At 38.3% G+C, this 16,870-nt stretch overlaps 1 protein-coding gene across 1 annotated transcript in view; it reads left to right on the top strand.

Moving 5' to 3' along the window:
• pex5la (peroxisomal biogenesis factor 5-like a) overlaps positions 1 to 16,870 on the top strand; it is a 50,401-nt gene that overhangs the window by 14,774 nt on the left and 18,757 nt on the right. Inside the window, exons 3-7 of the mRNA XM_040128837.1 lie at positions 3,156 to 3,365; positions 4,824 to 4,947; positions 5,754 to 5,847; positions 6,858 to 6,887; positions 9,306 to 9,401. Coding sequence (XP_039984771.1) covers positions 3,156 to 3,365; positions 4,824 to 4,947; positions 5,754 to 5,847; positions 6,858 to 6,887; positions 9,306 to 9,401 — 554 coding nt within the window. The remainder of the gene's footprint in view (positions 1 to 3,155; positions 3,366 to 4,823; positions 4,948 to 5,753; positions 5,848 to 6,857; positions 6,888 to 9,305; positions 9,402 to 16,870) is intronic.

Raw genomic sequence — 16,870 nt, 5'->3', positions numbered from 1 at the left:
ATCATCTGATTTTGAGGTTGATGAGTATTTTTGCCCATTGATGGAATTTGAAAAACTCCAATATAAATTACTGATTGGTTTCATGGGTATCTGGGGTTTAGAAACACTAGTGAAATAAACATATTTTTAAATTTTCAATTTAAGTAAGAAAATGGAAACAAATCTGAAATTATAAAGTATCCTCATCAGCTTGTTGCCCCTGTTGACACGATGCATCACTGAGACAGCATTCCTCAACAGTGCTGGGGTCCTTCTCACTCTAGTTAGGATATCCATCACTAGTCATTTACGGCTATAGGCTGAAATTAATACAAGAAGAGGCTCTCATCACAACCTCCTTGCTAGATAAAATCCCCTCTCCTCTGTACCCACGCTCAGATCTTTTTTTCTTTTGTCAGCACTTTGCTCTGACACGCTGGTTCAATAGTCACAGGAATACTGTAAAGGTGCCACGGTTCTCAACTCCGAACCCTTCACAGCTGATTGCTTGTGATTTCAGTAATCACCAGTAATCACTCTTTTCTCTCTTGAAACGTATTGTTTGTCAAATGCGGAATGGTAAATCTAAATGTGGTATCACAGGGAAACATGTCCAATTGAGCATTAACTACATCTTACTTACTCTCAAAGGTTATCTTAGTATGTATGTCATTCCCTCTCTCTCACTATCCCATTTTTTCTATCAATCACCATTTGTGTTGTGAAGCTGAAAAGCTCAAAGCTCCATTAAACTTATAAGTGGTCACATTTACTTGCTCACTATCAGTCGAGGGGCCACCCGACAACAACTCATCATCCATTTGATAAATACGCATTATACAAGCATCCAGTTAAAATATCCAGTTGATGTGAAAACTCTGCAATTGTCTTGCCATTCTCAGGATTTCAAGTGGACTGAAGGGTGCCAAAACAGTTTTGACATAATTGCCTTTCATGAACAGCTTGCATTTCTCTTTGATGCTGAAAACTCTTCAGGCAACTTTCCACGAGTGTGTCTCCCTTGATTTGTAATTGTACTTGTCATCTAAAGAGCACAAGGCATGGGAGACAAGCATACTCTCTAATTACGCAGGGATTTCAATCAACAAATGCTCTCAGTTGGTTGTTATGAAACAGCAGCATGCCAATTATGCAGCCATGTGTCTGTAGTTTTGAGCTCACATTGCACAAAAGACAAAGTCAGGGTTCTCAGTAATGAGGGAGAAAAATCTGTAGGTTCCTCAAATATCAAATGCATAAAAAGGCTGTTTTACTGGGGTTAAGACCTTTTATTTTACCTGAACTTGACTTTTCGGCAACAACTGCCACCGAATATGTTTGTTTCACAGTTTTCCTCTGACATAAGTTAATAATAATCAGGTGTCAATGACAAAGATCAATAGAAAGTCCCAAATTACTGCATGTCAACATAGAAAGTAGCTCGATTTCAGCAGCCAGATCTCATTCGTGTAGAACATGCAAATTACACTGTCGATGTAAATTGATGCTACACATATAATGGATTTAGGAGATATAATAATGTTCACCTTATAGAAATTAACAACAGCCAGCAGCAAATATGCATTTTTTTTAAAAAATTTCATAAATTTTCCATTACAATGATTTTAAGAGGAAAAACAAAATTAGGAACCTTTGGGTGCATATCACTCATTTGCTTTTGTTTTATTTGTCCTGGTATGTATTTATTGCAGTTGTCACATTAATATGAGTATCACTACTCATGCAGCACTTTAAATATATTATTTATTTATTTTTATTTATTTATTTTAAAAACAGAAAATAACTAAAGATGCAGCCTGAAAATAACAGGAAACACTGGCGACACAAAGCCAGCAGCAGAGCATAATGCTGGAATCAAATCACAACAAATCAAACTATGAACATAGAAAATATTCAATAAACAAGATGTGAAAGAACAGGGAAGAGAAAAATCAGCTCTGAAAAGAAAGAAAAAGCAGTAGGATTTACAGTTAAAGAAATCTAATAGATGCAAAAGCATTCTGAAAAAGAAACTTAGAAAGCTAAGAATTTGTTATTACTGGAGGTGTTAAAATTACTCAAATTACACCATTCAATTTTCTTTTTAATGAAATCTAACTATTTCACTAAAATTTTAACAAACTCTTTAGCCATGAAGCCGGATGACAGCACAGACAAAAGTTGAGTCCCTTGACAGAAGGTTCTGTCCTTTGCCGGTCTACCAACCTGAGACTGAATTACTTAATTGACCAAACTGGAGCTCCTCAAGGGGCTGTCTTATCCTCATCAGACTGTGCAGTGGCCTGAAGTATATTTAGATTCTGTGAAAAGAGCAGCAGCAACTTTTTTAGATGTCCACCCAGGGGGCAATACCATGACAGCTTAAGTTGCCTTGACAGCTCAAGTTGGCTCATCAGAAAACGTGTAGACCAAAATCAAAGCTTCATGGAGTACAGACAAAGGAAAATTCCTGAAATTTGATACATGCTTGAAGAAATCTGAAAGACGAGTTTGTAAAGTGAACAATCTAATAATGACCTCAAAATTAAATATGAACTGAAGGGATTTAAGAACAAAAATGACTCTGATGGCGATGATTTAAAAATTGAGCAATTTTAAAAATCACAAAATACTGCAACTCTTTAGGGCCACAGAGGAATAGAGTGAAACAGGGTTTTACTAGTATGAAAGGACACTACAGGGATCCTGTTTTACTCAGTGAATTTACTCAGTAATTATTCATAAACTCTAAAAAATTCTGTTTCAATAATCAAACTGTTGTGTACCATTCATTTAGCCAATTTTTGACTACAATATTTAAGAAAGTATCTACTGTATCCTGTAAACAAGACATCAACTGAGGTCTGCTTTCCCTGCTTCAGACTTTAATTGGCAGTTAATCTTCTCTAAGCAAATTAAATATACCAGATGAAGTTAATTAACACTGAAATAATGCTGATGCAATCTACACTGTATCTGGAAATGAATGCCCTAATGCATGTAGCAGATGTAAGCCTGTTGAGTGTTCTCTCTCAGATTAGCATCAAGTTGCCAAAAAACAAAAATAAATATTATATATATATATATACATATATATATATGCTCAGAAATATTTGACAAACTATATCTACATTTATGAAAAGAGGGATGCTAACCTAATGTTATCTCCCTCCCAGTTCTGTCTTCAACATTGGACTTGCTAGATCTCAGTGAACCTGGTGAGAGGAGGAACAGTAAGGAAAGGAAGAGCCCCCTGACGTCCCGGAGTGACAGCCAGAAGAACAACCCACACAGGAAGAAAACGGATGAGACGGAGCTGATCCAGGTGGAAGTTGAACAGACAGGACCAAGCATGAGAACCCCAGAGAGAGCATCACTAGACTCAGGTAGAGGAGGACTGCAAAGTTTTAGTAATCTACTGTCAAAACCAGAAAAATCATTGAGCTCCCAAAGTGCAATAAATGTGTAAAAAACTTCAAGTTTCAGACACTGGTAACTCAGTTATTTGCTATGCACTTAAAATTTTGATTCAAGGAAACAGATATGGCCAGGGCTGTAGGGCAGGGGGTCATGAGTCAAAGTCATGAGGATTCATTTAATGGAGCAGTAAAGAAAATTCATCTGAAAACAACAACTGCTTATAAACTTTATTTTTTCCCTTTAATTACTGCCACATTACAGAGCTCTTTTCAGGAAACTTTCAGGACATTATTAGTAGCATGAAGCATTGTTGTTGTTTTTTTTGTTTGTTTGATTAATATCTTTTTCCCCAACATGAGGATGTAACTGCTGTTTTAAAGCCCTCCCTGAATAAATGTGAGGTGAGAAATTCTGCATCCTGGTGGGGAAAAAAACTGGAATCAGCCTAATAATATCAGTAGGCTTTAAACTGTATAATATAACCTCAATAACATCTACGGTGGCTACGGCCCTGGCTACAGCTTACCAGACAATGCAAATGTGCAGAGCAATCCATTAAGTGGTAACTTAAGGTACAGTATGTTTGTAATATAAGGTGTTTTAAACTACAAGAAAGATAGTGATCTATTCTGTAATGTTATTTACGAAGGAAATCATATGCTTCTATAAAATCTGAACTTCGAAATACTCTGCCCTGCTTTATCTCGCTATCAACCACCTCTCCAAGTTTCTCAAAAACTATATGTCTTCCAACCACCTACAACTGAGACTCCAATCACACCACGTGGAACTAGCCTCGCACTTGTTTGAGATTGGCTTGATCCTACCTTGGCCTATTTACTGTAATGAAAGGCATCATCTTACATTAACAGGAAACGGCCAAATTACTTTCATATTTGCCAGTTGAAAAGGTTGAAGTCTTAAATGAGAACTAATTATGCAGAGAGAGTCAAACTACAGTGTGGTGAATAATTCATGGCAGTGAGATTGATGATAACCCTGCATCATTTCCAAACAAAACTTCTTGCCCCTTTAGAACTGTGGGCAGATGTTTTTTTTCTTTGCCACCCACAGCACTAATTGTCTACCTGTTTTTAGCACACTGTTTTTCCTGTTAGAAAGATTACAGTAATGACTGAAAAACAGTGTTAAAAGGTTTGTTTATCAACTAATGGAAAACGTAACTAGTTACTTTTAAATTAGTGTTATTGCTTCAAAAGCTAAAAACTAAGCTAAAAGCATATTTGTGCAAATTAACTGATAATAGACTGTTCCCAGGGTAGCTGATATTTCATAGCTGAATTTTAGATTGATTTCGAGATGTGATTCCTTACATCAGTGCAGAGGGTGTTTTTGATGGCCACTTCTGAATTTAGTATGTTTTGTTATTTTATGATTTGTTGTTATTTTATTACTGTCACCAGTTACCATTGGTTCACCGCTGGATAAATGGGAAGAGTTGAACCCCAACCCAGAGAGAAATGGCAACAGAAAATGGATGTTGGAGAGACGGCGTTCATCTAAAAATTCATCCACTGAGTTTCTGTGGTAGGTATTATCCTCACCAGGCATCAGCAGCAAATTGGGATTTTGAATCAGCACACTATCCATATGAACAACCTTCTCTTTAATTTATGTATCTGCAAAGTTGCAGAATATACTTACGTTTCTGCAAAATGTTCATTGACAATATAGTTTTAGGCTTGTCCTGAATACCATTTTTGGGAATTCGAAGCTTCATTGGAAAAATTACCCACGAAAGAGACAAGGACAAAAATTGGATTTTAATGCTTTACTTTGTTAGCACGCATGTCTTTGTAAATTCAACCATGATTGCAATGGCCATGAAAATTCTAGCAGTTGCAAGGCAGCTAAGCTGTTATTTACAGTTTTCAGATGATTTGCAAATCTCGTAGTGTTTTGATATGCTAGTTTCCTTTGCCATATCTGGCGCTCGACATTTGGGGGTCATTTCACAAATACCATGCTAACAGTGGAAGCTTCGAAACTTCGAGGCATTTGCATTGAATGCTGACAAAATGTTGCAACTGAATATAATATGGGTTTTGCAGAATCATCTAATATCAACATTCTTTCCATGCAATAAGGGTGTTTGTTATGGAAGCCCCTGGATTTGTGGTCAGAAATGGCCCCAGAAGTTAGTAAAGCACTCTTGAAAAAAATGTTTACAGGTGTACAAAATTGCCCAATCTGCCTGTTGGCAGTGATATCAAAGAAGAAAAATATTAACTCTTGTACAGTCAATGTGAAATGCATCTGTAGCATTCTATTGGTATCAAGTTGAGTGCAGTGCGTCTGTATCAGTTATCCCACCTTTCTGTCTTTTCCTTTAGGTCCATTGACTGTAAAACCCAATTAGAGCCATTGAATAAGAACTCCTTGGAAGCAAATACCAAAGTCGAGCCAGAGTCTGTCCTAGCATCTCAAGTAAGTGCTCAGTATGAAAAGAGCAGGCAGTAATCATCATTATTGTATGCACTGTCTGCACTTGAAATCAACATCCTTTCGAAGTGAGAAAGCTTCACACATCTCAAACATGTTGATGGTTAAGGTTTCATAATAATTTCATGAAATGATTAATTTAACGTGTATTTAGAAATCTCACGGTAAAGCATGATAATGTAGCTTTAATATTAAAGTTTGTATCAAATAAGACACCCTCAGGGTTTTCCCTAGGTTTCTGGAGGGCTTAGGCGCACATTGGTAAAACTAGGCTTATAAATGCGTGGATTTGAACTGCAATTTACTCATCCTCCCATAGCCATCTGACAATGTAATAGCGCTCGGCAACCTACCAAAATTTCTGTTCAGTCGGACATCTGTGGGCAGGTCATTTTTTCAGTGGGTGTAGTCACTAACCAGCTGTCCGTAGCGAATCGATTCCTCTCTCAGAATCATTTTCTCTAACAGTTAGCATTTTCCAGACTGTTTTTTGAGCTCTTCATTTGTGACAGGTGTAATTTTTGGCTATTTGACAGATTTTGTCCTTTGTTTATTGCTGTTGTAAAGACGACAGGGCATGCTATCAACTCAATTTTATTTGTAACCTCCTGCGGGTTAAACACTTTTAGAGCTGACTAACCTAAAATATTCACTATAGATGGAAGTGAAAACACTTGCTAGCCTAGCAATCTTAAGGATACAAACACCCACAATGCAACACTCTTGTTAAATTTACTCTCTCCATTCAAAAAAATATCTGATGTAATCAATAAACACCTACTTGTCTCGTACTGAAGATAACATCCACTTTTTATATTCAGGCCAACACGGTATCCTTTCAGGGCGTTGGAGAACTCTCCACATTCGGCTTAGGCGCTGCACAAAAACACTTAGGCCCTGCACCTAAGTCTTACAATGATAGGGAAAACCCTGACCATGTTTTGTGATTGTTTACCCATCGTTTTGTCCTAACACCTACATTTCTTCCATTTCAGCTCAACAGGCAGTATATTAGTGGAAGACATGTAAGCCTCCCTATGCATCCTTTCATATAATACTGAAAGACTTATGCATTTGTACCGGGATAACAGCATCACATCATCTCAAAATTTGACTTAAAAGACCAAAAAGAGGTGATTGTATTGAAGCCAAAAAAGCAACTTTGAGGAAATACAGATATACTGTTAGCCTTGAAATGGTTTATTTGTGGTGCTACGAGGTCCAAATGTCAAGCGCTTTCCTCCTGAGTTGATGTGTATGTGTAGGTCTGCATAAGGGGTCTTGTTTCCAGACATCATTATTAGATTAATAGCCTATGAATTATTCAGCAGCCTTACTCTGAGCCCATTAGTGTTGATCTCACCAAGCCAGCTAAGCATACATCACCTTTTCAGTGCTCTGATAAATAATAGATTTAGGATTAAAGATAGCTGTCCGAGATGGAGGGACGTTATTGGCAAACAAACACAGTAAATGTGTTTCACTCAGGAGTCACATAGTAGCACGCTAACAGAGATACTGTAAAAGGTGGTTTTAGTTTCCTACTTGGCAGGTACCCCAGTCACACAAACAGAAAATGCATGAAAAGCAGAGAAGTGTTGCATGAGAATTATATACACAGAGCCAAAACAAGTAAATGGCTCAAAAATTTAAGCTTTAAGAAAAAATCCACCCTCAGATTATTGCACAGTGTTAGACATTAAGAGCGTAAAATTCCCAATACAGTCAAACAAATGTCAATTATTACCTGAGCAGTGAAGTTCATTCTTGACCTCCTTATCAATATGGGACATGGCAAAGTAGTCTCATTTCAGGGTCCACTTATTACTCTAGCTTGTTCTGAGCTTTCAACTGCATCTCATGGTCTTTATTAGTGAGTAGAACTGGTGGAAATGGAACTGTATGACTACTTTTTTTTTAAAATTATATCCAATTGACCATTCACAAAAGCCATCCTCTTAACAGCCAATCATAGCTTACCTAAGATAGGGTTGCGTTTGGAAAAAAAACATTTTGTGATATTAAAAGTGAAAACATACTGTCTGAAATATGAACAAGTGGGTATAATAAGCAACCAAACAGGTTTATCAAAGAGCAAAATAACAGTCTGATCGTACATTTTATCTCATCTTAGGACTAACTGCCTCTACACTGCAATACAAGAACAATTCTGTATCTTTATTTCCATGTCTTCTAGCTACACAAATCATCAACTGCATAGCATTCTGGCCTATTGAGTCTTATTTTGGCAGAGAAACTGATGTTGCTGTCTGACCTATATTAAATTTCTTCCTGTATTGTAGTGAAAGTGAAAAGTTCTGAGTCTGGAAAGAAGCCCTGTTTGTTTCTGAAAAACTGGCATCAGAGCCTGACATTAACTGTAGATATTTTCCTGTAGGTAGTTGAAAATTTTTCTGGTATTAAACTATAGCTGGACTGGAAATCTCTTGTTCCAAATCTTGCAAGGTTTTAGGGGCAATTAAAATAAATAAATCCAGAAAGAGCGGAAAGCAACAAAATTGTCAATACGTGTTTTGTAAATAGTGTCATGTTTTTGGGTGGATTTTTCCTTTAACAACCTTACTACACGCAGCATAGCATTGTAAACAGAAATTTTCTTGTAACACCACATGCATTTTGTTCTCGTAAATAAAACTGTGGTTATCTACAAAAAATACATGGCAATTTTTTTTTGAGTCAATTAATACTGAGATTAAATAGATAGAAAAGAGATGGGAATTGTCACATATACTGGCTGGCCTGACTGCCAAGATGCCATACTGGGGGAAGCTACTAACTCCACACACGGAGCAGTCGATTCCTCAGCCTCTATAATGGATTTGCTAACCCTGGGATACATGGTCATTGTTATCTACAATAAATCTAGTGCCATGAGCCAAATCTCATGTGAGAATGAAAGGGTATCTCAAAGTCATTTACCCCAAGCAGTTAAATGTGTGGGTGTAATGTGGAATCATGTAAGCCACACCGCATTCTGATAATGCAAAACCACGTGCATATAATTGGTAAATTTTCATTTTCGCAGCAGAGCAAGGCTTCACGTGGGGGGCTTGTTACGATACGGGTAAGATGCTGACAATAGTGATTCTGCTGGCCTTCCTAAGCATGTCAGAGGCTTTGTCGAGGCAGGGAGAAAGCAGAGACGGCTGACCCTGCACACTCTCCCTGCTTGTCTCTCCCTCTGGCTGTTCGCGTATGTATGTTATGTATGTGTGATGTGTCGTGCTACGTGGGTGTGTGTGTGCGCGTGGGTGTTTGTGAGGTACTCCGTGAGTCTGTGTAAGTTTAATGGATTCTGTTTGTGCATAAATGTATATATTATGAAGTGTGTGTGTGTGTGTGTGTGTGTGTGTGTGTGTGTGTGTGTGTGTGTGTGTGTGTGTGTGTGTGCGTGCATGCGTGCGTGCTTGCGTGTGTGACAGGCTCGTCTAACAAAGGAGCAGCGGTGGGGCAGCGCCCTCCTGTCCAGACATCAGTCCCTGGAGGAAGAGTTTGAACGAGCCAAGGCTGCTGTTGAGGTAAGCAGTGCGCTGCTTCGTGCACCTCGCCAGTCAACGAAGAGCTGTCTTCACCGCCGACTTTTAATAAGACCTAACAGTAAGACCAAGATGTTGTTTTAATATTAAACAGTGGAGCTTTTTCTCATCAGTGCACTGTCCTTGTCAGGATTTCATGGATTTTTTTTAGGGAAGTATCAAGTTAGAGAGACTGCTTACAACAAATGAATAGGATCCAAGCCTCTTTATCAAAGCAAAACTCCAGTTTATTACAGCCTAGGTTTTATTTTTGTAGCTTGGGTCACTGGTTCTATTGGTTGTGATAACATTGTAGACACAAAAGTATTGAGAACTTGTACTGCAGCCAAAAAGAGGTCCACAAGGGCACCGATCTGACTAATAAAGCAACTAGACAGTCTGTACACAAGCTGACAGTTTCGTCAGATTAACTCTCTCTTTAAATGAAGGTAAAACTGTAAATGAGCACGCCTGTAATGTTTCTAATAATCCCTCTATGCAGAGGAAACCCGTGACTGCACACAACTAAAGCAGGTCAACCTCAGGAATGACTTTGGATGAGTACAATGTTATCCTAGCCGACAGAGCTGATGGCGCAGAGATACAAAATTAAAACTTTTGTTGTAAAACACAGCACATGAAAGCATACTGTGAGGCATTTGGATACACAAGCCAGCTGGAGTTTAAATAAAGGTGAAGAAAAGCAACCCGTGAGTCTCCAATAGCCCACAATAAGGGTATAAGCTCAGGAGTTAGAGAAAGTAAACGTAGAAGTAAAATACTGGTCCCACTTTACTTGGCCACCAGAGGTCGTGGCTTTAGGTGGCCCTATTCCTGCGTCTGTCCAATACAACCAAAAAAATATAATAGTAATAAGAAATAAGAAGCAAATGGCAAAAATAGAAGATACGGAATCCCAAAAAGTATTCTATAGCTTACTCTGACCTTTGACCACCTAGGTCTAGCAAAATGAGAATTCTATATATTGATCATGAAATATTCATAAAAAGAAATTGATGATATAGCATTTATTTTGCATCATCTTATCTAGTAAAAGTCATATTTTCATGAATAGAAACTGGTGTATCTCCAACTCCACCACTTTCCCCCACTTTATGAGAAACAGATTTTTTTAAAAAGCTTGTAGAAATATTTAAATAAATAGATGCAATAAAGTGACAAGTCTCTGAACTTTAAGCCAAGAAAACTTTCTTCAATATCACATTTCCACCATCATTGCCCACGTAGCCTCATAATCGCCCCTGCAATTTAAATATCTACCTGAGGCTCTGTTGACCTGATTTCCATTTGACTCCTTCAGCCCATTTTATCTCTCTGTGAAAGTATCACTATTATACTTCCCTCAATGTATTCGCTCCTGTGGTGCTAGCTGACAGTTTAACAGTCTATGCTAAAGTCACACACTCAAGTTCATGGGGTGTTTAACCCAGAAAAATATTCACGACTCTCAGCTGGTTAACAACAGGACAGTAAATAGGTCGGTGATTTTACGGCCAGACATATCAGATATCTCACGGGATAACAAAGTTACATTAATTACATATGGGTTCATTCATCATAGGACTCTGTATCGATGCACTGCATGAGTTGAGCTGTCAAGTATGACAGACGTTCCATCAGGCTGGTGATAATATTTGCCACAATGACAACAGGGAAATTTACTTGAAAACCTCCTACATCTCTGCAGAAGAATAATCTTGTGTTTGAAGCTCAAAGCACTTTCCTCACCTTTCACTCTTCAACGTCACTGTACATTACATTACAATTTGATCCACTGATTAGATGGATGGGATAAAATGAGAATTTCCATCCAAACTTTGGTGAGTTTTTTTTCTCTCTGTCTCCCTTTTGCAATAGGCTTGGACACATTCAGAGGCTTTCACTCAGCTGTAGATATTTTTGAAAAGTTATATCACGTTGGCTGAACAGCAGTTAGCAGAATGACTGAAAAGCGGAGTTTCTGTACTGGACTTGAGTTTAGATAACATACATAGCTAGGAAAGTTTTGTTTTTTTACTTCCAGTAAAACCACTCTACTATTCATCGGACATGTCCCTTCCCAGGAAATGGGAGTGAACCCTGCACTACTGAGTTACTTCAGCTTAACTGGGGTCGACAGTAGACTGTTTCACACTGAGCTTTGTGTAATGGTCAATAAATAATAGAGCAGGGACAGAAAGATGCTGAGAAAGTGAGGGGAGCAGCTGAAGAGGAGTGGATCGACCCACTTGGGGATCCCCTCCCAAGCTTAGCAATGATGTCACATCTTGTATAAGCCATAAGCTGTATCCTCCCAAAAAACTCTACAGTTTGAATACACGCGTTAGTTGGAGGGCAAGTAAGTGACAAGATTCTGAGATGCTCCTGGACAAACGTCTGAGTGTGGAGCATCGATTGGTAACAGTATCTTGCAGCTTGGATCGAGAGGCATTAGTGCTGGCCTCTGCTCTAAAGGAGCTCTGATGCAAGTGGTCAGCCATTTTGACTTCAACTGTCAATACCAAAGCCCACAACCAGATCATTTCCATTTAAGTAGCTGTGCATATGCGTGCTCTTTCATACTTATAAAGACGTGAAAGTGGAGACTGCTCAGATGGCAGAGAGAACATTAAATCAGCACATCGCCTTTCTGCTGATTCATTCAATTAGATGAGGCAGCCAAATGTTAAAAAAATAGGACCCACAGAGGGAGCAAGAAAATTAGGTTGCCAAATATCATCCATTTTACAAAGCTGGCTCTGATGAGAAACTGTAGCTTTTATGCTTTTAAACATAAAAATCCTTGGCATAAAATGGCTCTGGCCCAAGAGAAGGAGCTCAGCTTTTAAGTCATTTAAAAAGAGCCTCAAAAAGAGATATTTTCTGAGTAGGAAAGTGACTGGCCATGTCATATGAGGACACCATCAATTACTCTGAGCTGATGACAGTGTAATACCTTTATTAAATAGAGAACCACTGGAACAGCTGCAGGGTAAATTGTGACTTCAGGGAACAGTGTTTTGTCTGTGGGGCATGAGAAAACACCCCCACAGTGGTGATAAACACAGGAAGAAGATGACTTTGCGGCTTCTTGTTTGATTAAAACAGCAGCAGGACAGGTTTACTTTTCTCTTGCAGAATACTTGTCTGAGGTGGTCTTGGTTAAGTGAGATATTGCAGAGGCAGGGCAGTTGCCTAAACAAGTTAGAGGTGCAGGCTTCTGATGAAAAGGTCAGCAGTTTTAATCCACACATCTGCTGGGAAAATGCGGATGGGCAATGTAAATGCTTTCACCTCCCTCAACAACTTCCATCAGTGTACCCCTCGAGCAGAACACTCAACAGCAAACTTTTCCTGTGGAGCTGCAAAGTTTCAGCATGTGAATAAGGGTGCACAAGGACCCCAACAAGAACCCTGCAGGCAACACAAAATTAGGTTTATATACTACTAACTTGCAACAACAAATCTAACATAATGCTGCCTGATATATAATTTTTTGTGTTTTGTTTTTCGGAGCAACATTATCATTCATTTGGAGTCGTGTTTCTAGCCACCTGGCAAATGTACAACATTCATCTCTTAACTGTGTTTTTGGTTTCAACCAACTCCTGTGGAAAGTAACTGGCTCTTTGGCTGCTAAATGCTCCACTAAGTTCAGCAGCTGGTCACTAACTGTGTCTGTCTGCTGCTAGTGCTTTGTAGGTAGTGTGCAGTGGGTTTTTAAAGCTTTTTTGCAAAAACTGCTGCCTAATGCAGCCAAAAACAATGCTATGTGAGCAATGGGCCAAAACAGTAAAGTTGCGGGCCAAACAGCTAAATGATGAGACAAAAGGTGCCAACCCCGGTCTCAGGTGTTAACATCCTGCCCTTTATACAAGAACAGACAGAACAAAGTTAGCAGTAATCATAATCCAGCAATTACATTTCCGTCAAAACTTATTTGGCAAAGCAATTTGGAAATAAAAGTAATTACAAATATAATATGTAGGAGAAAGGTTTGCTGCAGGTGAATGCTGATAAGAATATATGAAAGCTCCATTAATTTAACAAAACACATGTCAGAACATTATACACGTGTCACTAATGCACAGTCCAATTCAAATGTTGGGGTTATCACCGCACAAGAGTACAAATACTGTCCTGGCCACAGTAGCTGAATGTGTTTGGTAATCGCATTGTCCGCCAAAATGCATTCATCGCACTTTGTCCAATGAAATGTATTTTATTCTTCCCTGAGTGACATTATCGGGACTCCAGCTTCCTATTTTTGTCTCGCTGACCAAGGACTTGGCTTACGGAGCAGACTAGTGGGTGGCTCATTAACATTAAAAGGCCAGGCCAGCCGTGCTCTGGAGATGAGGAGAGCTTTTTTTTTTTGGAGGCTGCTCTGTGTCACTGGTAAATAATGAGACTTTTTGTGATGTAAGCCCCCTGGGCAAAGTGGATAAGTAACCCCTATTCATGTGCTTGGTTTCCTACAAAGGCTGCGACTCAAGTCAACACAACTCATAAACAGATAAGGTTAGAGTCCATTTGAGAGGCACTCACACATATAAAGAGGTTTAGGATCCGGTATTTATGCTGAACACATTATCACTCATATAGCCCACACACTCAGTATTTAAAAAGGTAAAATCGACCTGTAAATTTATCGTCAATTTTTCCTAAGAAAATTTAAACAAAACATCAAAAATTTAACATACTGTATGTTCAATTTTATTACTGTCAACAATATTTTTCTTCCTACAATATCTGATTCTTGCAGCTTAACTGACACTACGGGAGTTAGATATGTTGCTAACGCAATAAATTAACGCCAATTCAAATATCCCTAAAAATTTACCAGTTCAACAAAGGGGAGCTGCGTTCATTTACAGGATATTAACAATGTTAATTTCAGAGTAAGCGGATCATAAAAAATATGTCACTTTACATGCCTGAAATAGCCTGTTTAATGGTTGCCAAAAACTTCAAAGCTTAGAGACCTACATTTCCCTTTATACCTTTATTCATGTGCAAAATGGTCTTTAAATTTTCATAACAGGAAATCCTTTGACTGGCAGATTTGTATAGATCTAGATATGATTTTGATCTGTATTTGTGCTATATACAGAAAAGAGAAAACACAGGATAAAGCTTCATGTTGCAGTTTAAATATTGTTTGCCTGGGAACAACTGAATATGTTGCATTCTTATGGGTGACAGCAAACAGATCTTCTGATTGCTGTTATCATTAATTCTTCATGTCATGATACTATGATATTAGCTTTAGGGACTCTGAATAGAGTAATACTGTTTTTGACAACTGATTTGGCAATTGCTGTTAAATCCAGACTACGGCAAACACATTGCACCTTTTTTTTTTTTTTTTTTTTTATAGGAGCATCGGTTTCCGTGTTTGAGCTGACCTAGCATGAATTATCAAGTTCTACAAATTACCTTCCTGCATAGTACATTTAATTTCACTGTATATAAATTACCTCAGTTCAGCTAAATAAGAAACACTAATTGGATTATAGAGGCTAATTATAAATATACCTTTTCTAAAGTGGGTGACAACAACATCCATATGTGTAACCTCTGTAGGTGTTGTCATGATTATCCATGTTGTCAATAATGTATTCATGAAGTAATGAATGAAACCCCACCTCACTTCCAACCCCCATTTCATTTCCAAGAAGTGATGATATGTTTGGCGGCAGGAAGCACTGTGGATTCAATCCATTTCACATAAAACTTCATAAGAGCTGCTGAAATTAGAGTAACAGCTACGAGTTTGCTCCAGTGATACACAGGGTACAAATTTCCTCGTATCTTTGCCTTGTTCCACATAATTAAACTGCCAATGCCAGAGTTGAAAAACGCCCTTCACAGCTTTATAAAGAAATATGACTAAATTTCTCTGAATTAAAAAACCCGTCGTACATTTACTCCATTGTAATTGTGCGAGTAATTTATTGTCACCCGTGGTGCAACATAGGGCTGGCTATGTTACACAGCAGATGGGATTTCACAGCACAAACAATTGACTGTCTGTGAGACGCAAATAACGAGATGATGGAATAGGTCACAGTGCAAATACAGGCTCACAGCAGGATGAGAAATAATGAGAAATGATGAAAAAAAAATGTAGGGTATGTTATGTAAACGAACACAATGGCTGTAGCATTAGAACCAAACACCTGAGCATAAAGATGAAGACCACAAGCAGCTAGAAACGGCGCTCAACTGTGCAGTGACTTTAGGGCTAACAGCTGGAAATGAACTGCCAGTCTCACAACTTTACATGACAGTTTTTGCCACATTCATCCATTATAAATAAACAGTGGTAGAAATTAACTATGTACATTTACTCAATGCCTGTACTTAGAGTAAGTACAAGGTAGTTGTACTTTACTTGGAAATTTCCATTTTATATTACTTTATATTTCCACTTCATCTCAAAAGGGAAATATTGTACTCCTCTACATTTATTCAGCTGCTTTTGTAGTTAATCTACATATTATAAAACAAAAGCATCTTGAAAATTATGTTACAGATTAGACTCTCTAACAGTATATAGAGCGGTTTTAAAATTAGTTTCATCTAGAGAAGCATGCATGCATTCATTAAATGTACTGCCAATTTGAAGGTTTCTTTTTCAAACAACCATCCAAATCCAGAAACCCCTTTGTATCCCTTATATCATTGAACAAAAATAATTAATTAAATTATTTGCCTTAAACTACTTGTATCAAATATATATCTAAATAAATAAGTACAAAATGAACTTCTAATGGGGCCCCAGCAGAGAACTTTCCATATGTAAAAACTCACTCTAAATTCCAAATTCGTCCTCCACCACATTATTTCTGCACTTCCTGACAGAGCCAACAGTGAAAACTTACCTTCAGGCAATTTGTGTGAGAGGCAGCAGCCTGCAATTACTTGCCATCTCTCACCATCAGGCGCCACACTATGTCCTCCATGTCAATCACAAGCCTCTAAAATGTGAAGATGAGAAGACCTTTGACACAAACACACACAATCTTACAGTAGATCTTAATGATCCTATTCCCCTCTACAGTGTCACTACACACACACACACACACACACACACCCACACCCACAGACACTTATTGTACACAGTACTGTCATGTGCTGATGAATTTTTTGGCTATAGAGGACTCGAGGTCACAGGAGGCTGTTCTGCTCCGTTTGGCATTATTCTTTCCAGTTTGCTCTGTGTGCAACAGGAAGACAGTCAAGAATCATGGACTCAGCTGGAAAACAACTCCACCTAGGCAACTGGATGGATATGAGTTGTACAATAAAAACTTGCACGATGTTAATTACATGTGTAGTGACAATGCTGTACGCTAGGAGCAAAGGCGCTGCTCAGGAAGAACTGTGTATGTTTCTGCCTATTTTATCACAATAGGCAGAAATGGAGAGGACAGAAAAAGAAGCTGTATCTTTAATCACGTCATGCG

Source organism: Xiphias gladius, chromosome 6, assembly GCF_016859285.1.
Source record: "Xiphias gladius isolate SHS-SW01 ecotype Sanya breed wild chromosome 6, ASM1685928v1, whole genome shotgun sequence".
In the NCBI taxonomy this organism is placed as follows: Eukaryota; Metazoa; Chordata; class Actinopteri; order Istiophoriformes; family Xiphiidae; genus Xiphias; species Xiphias gladius.
This window is presented reverse-complemented; position numbering and strand designations above follow the sequence as displayed.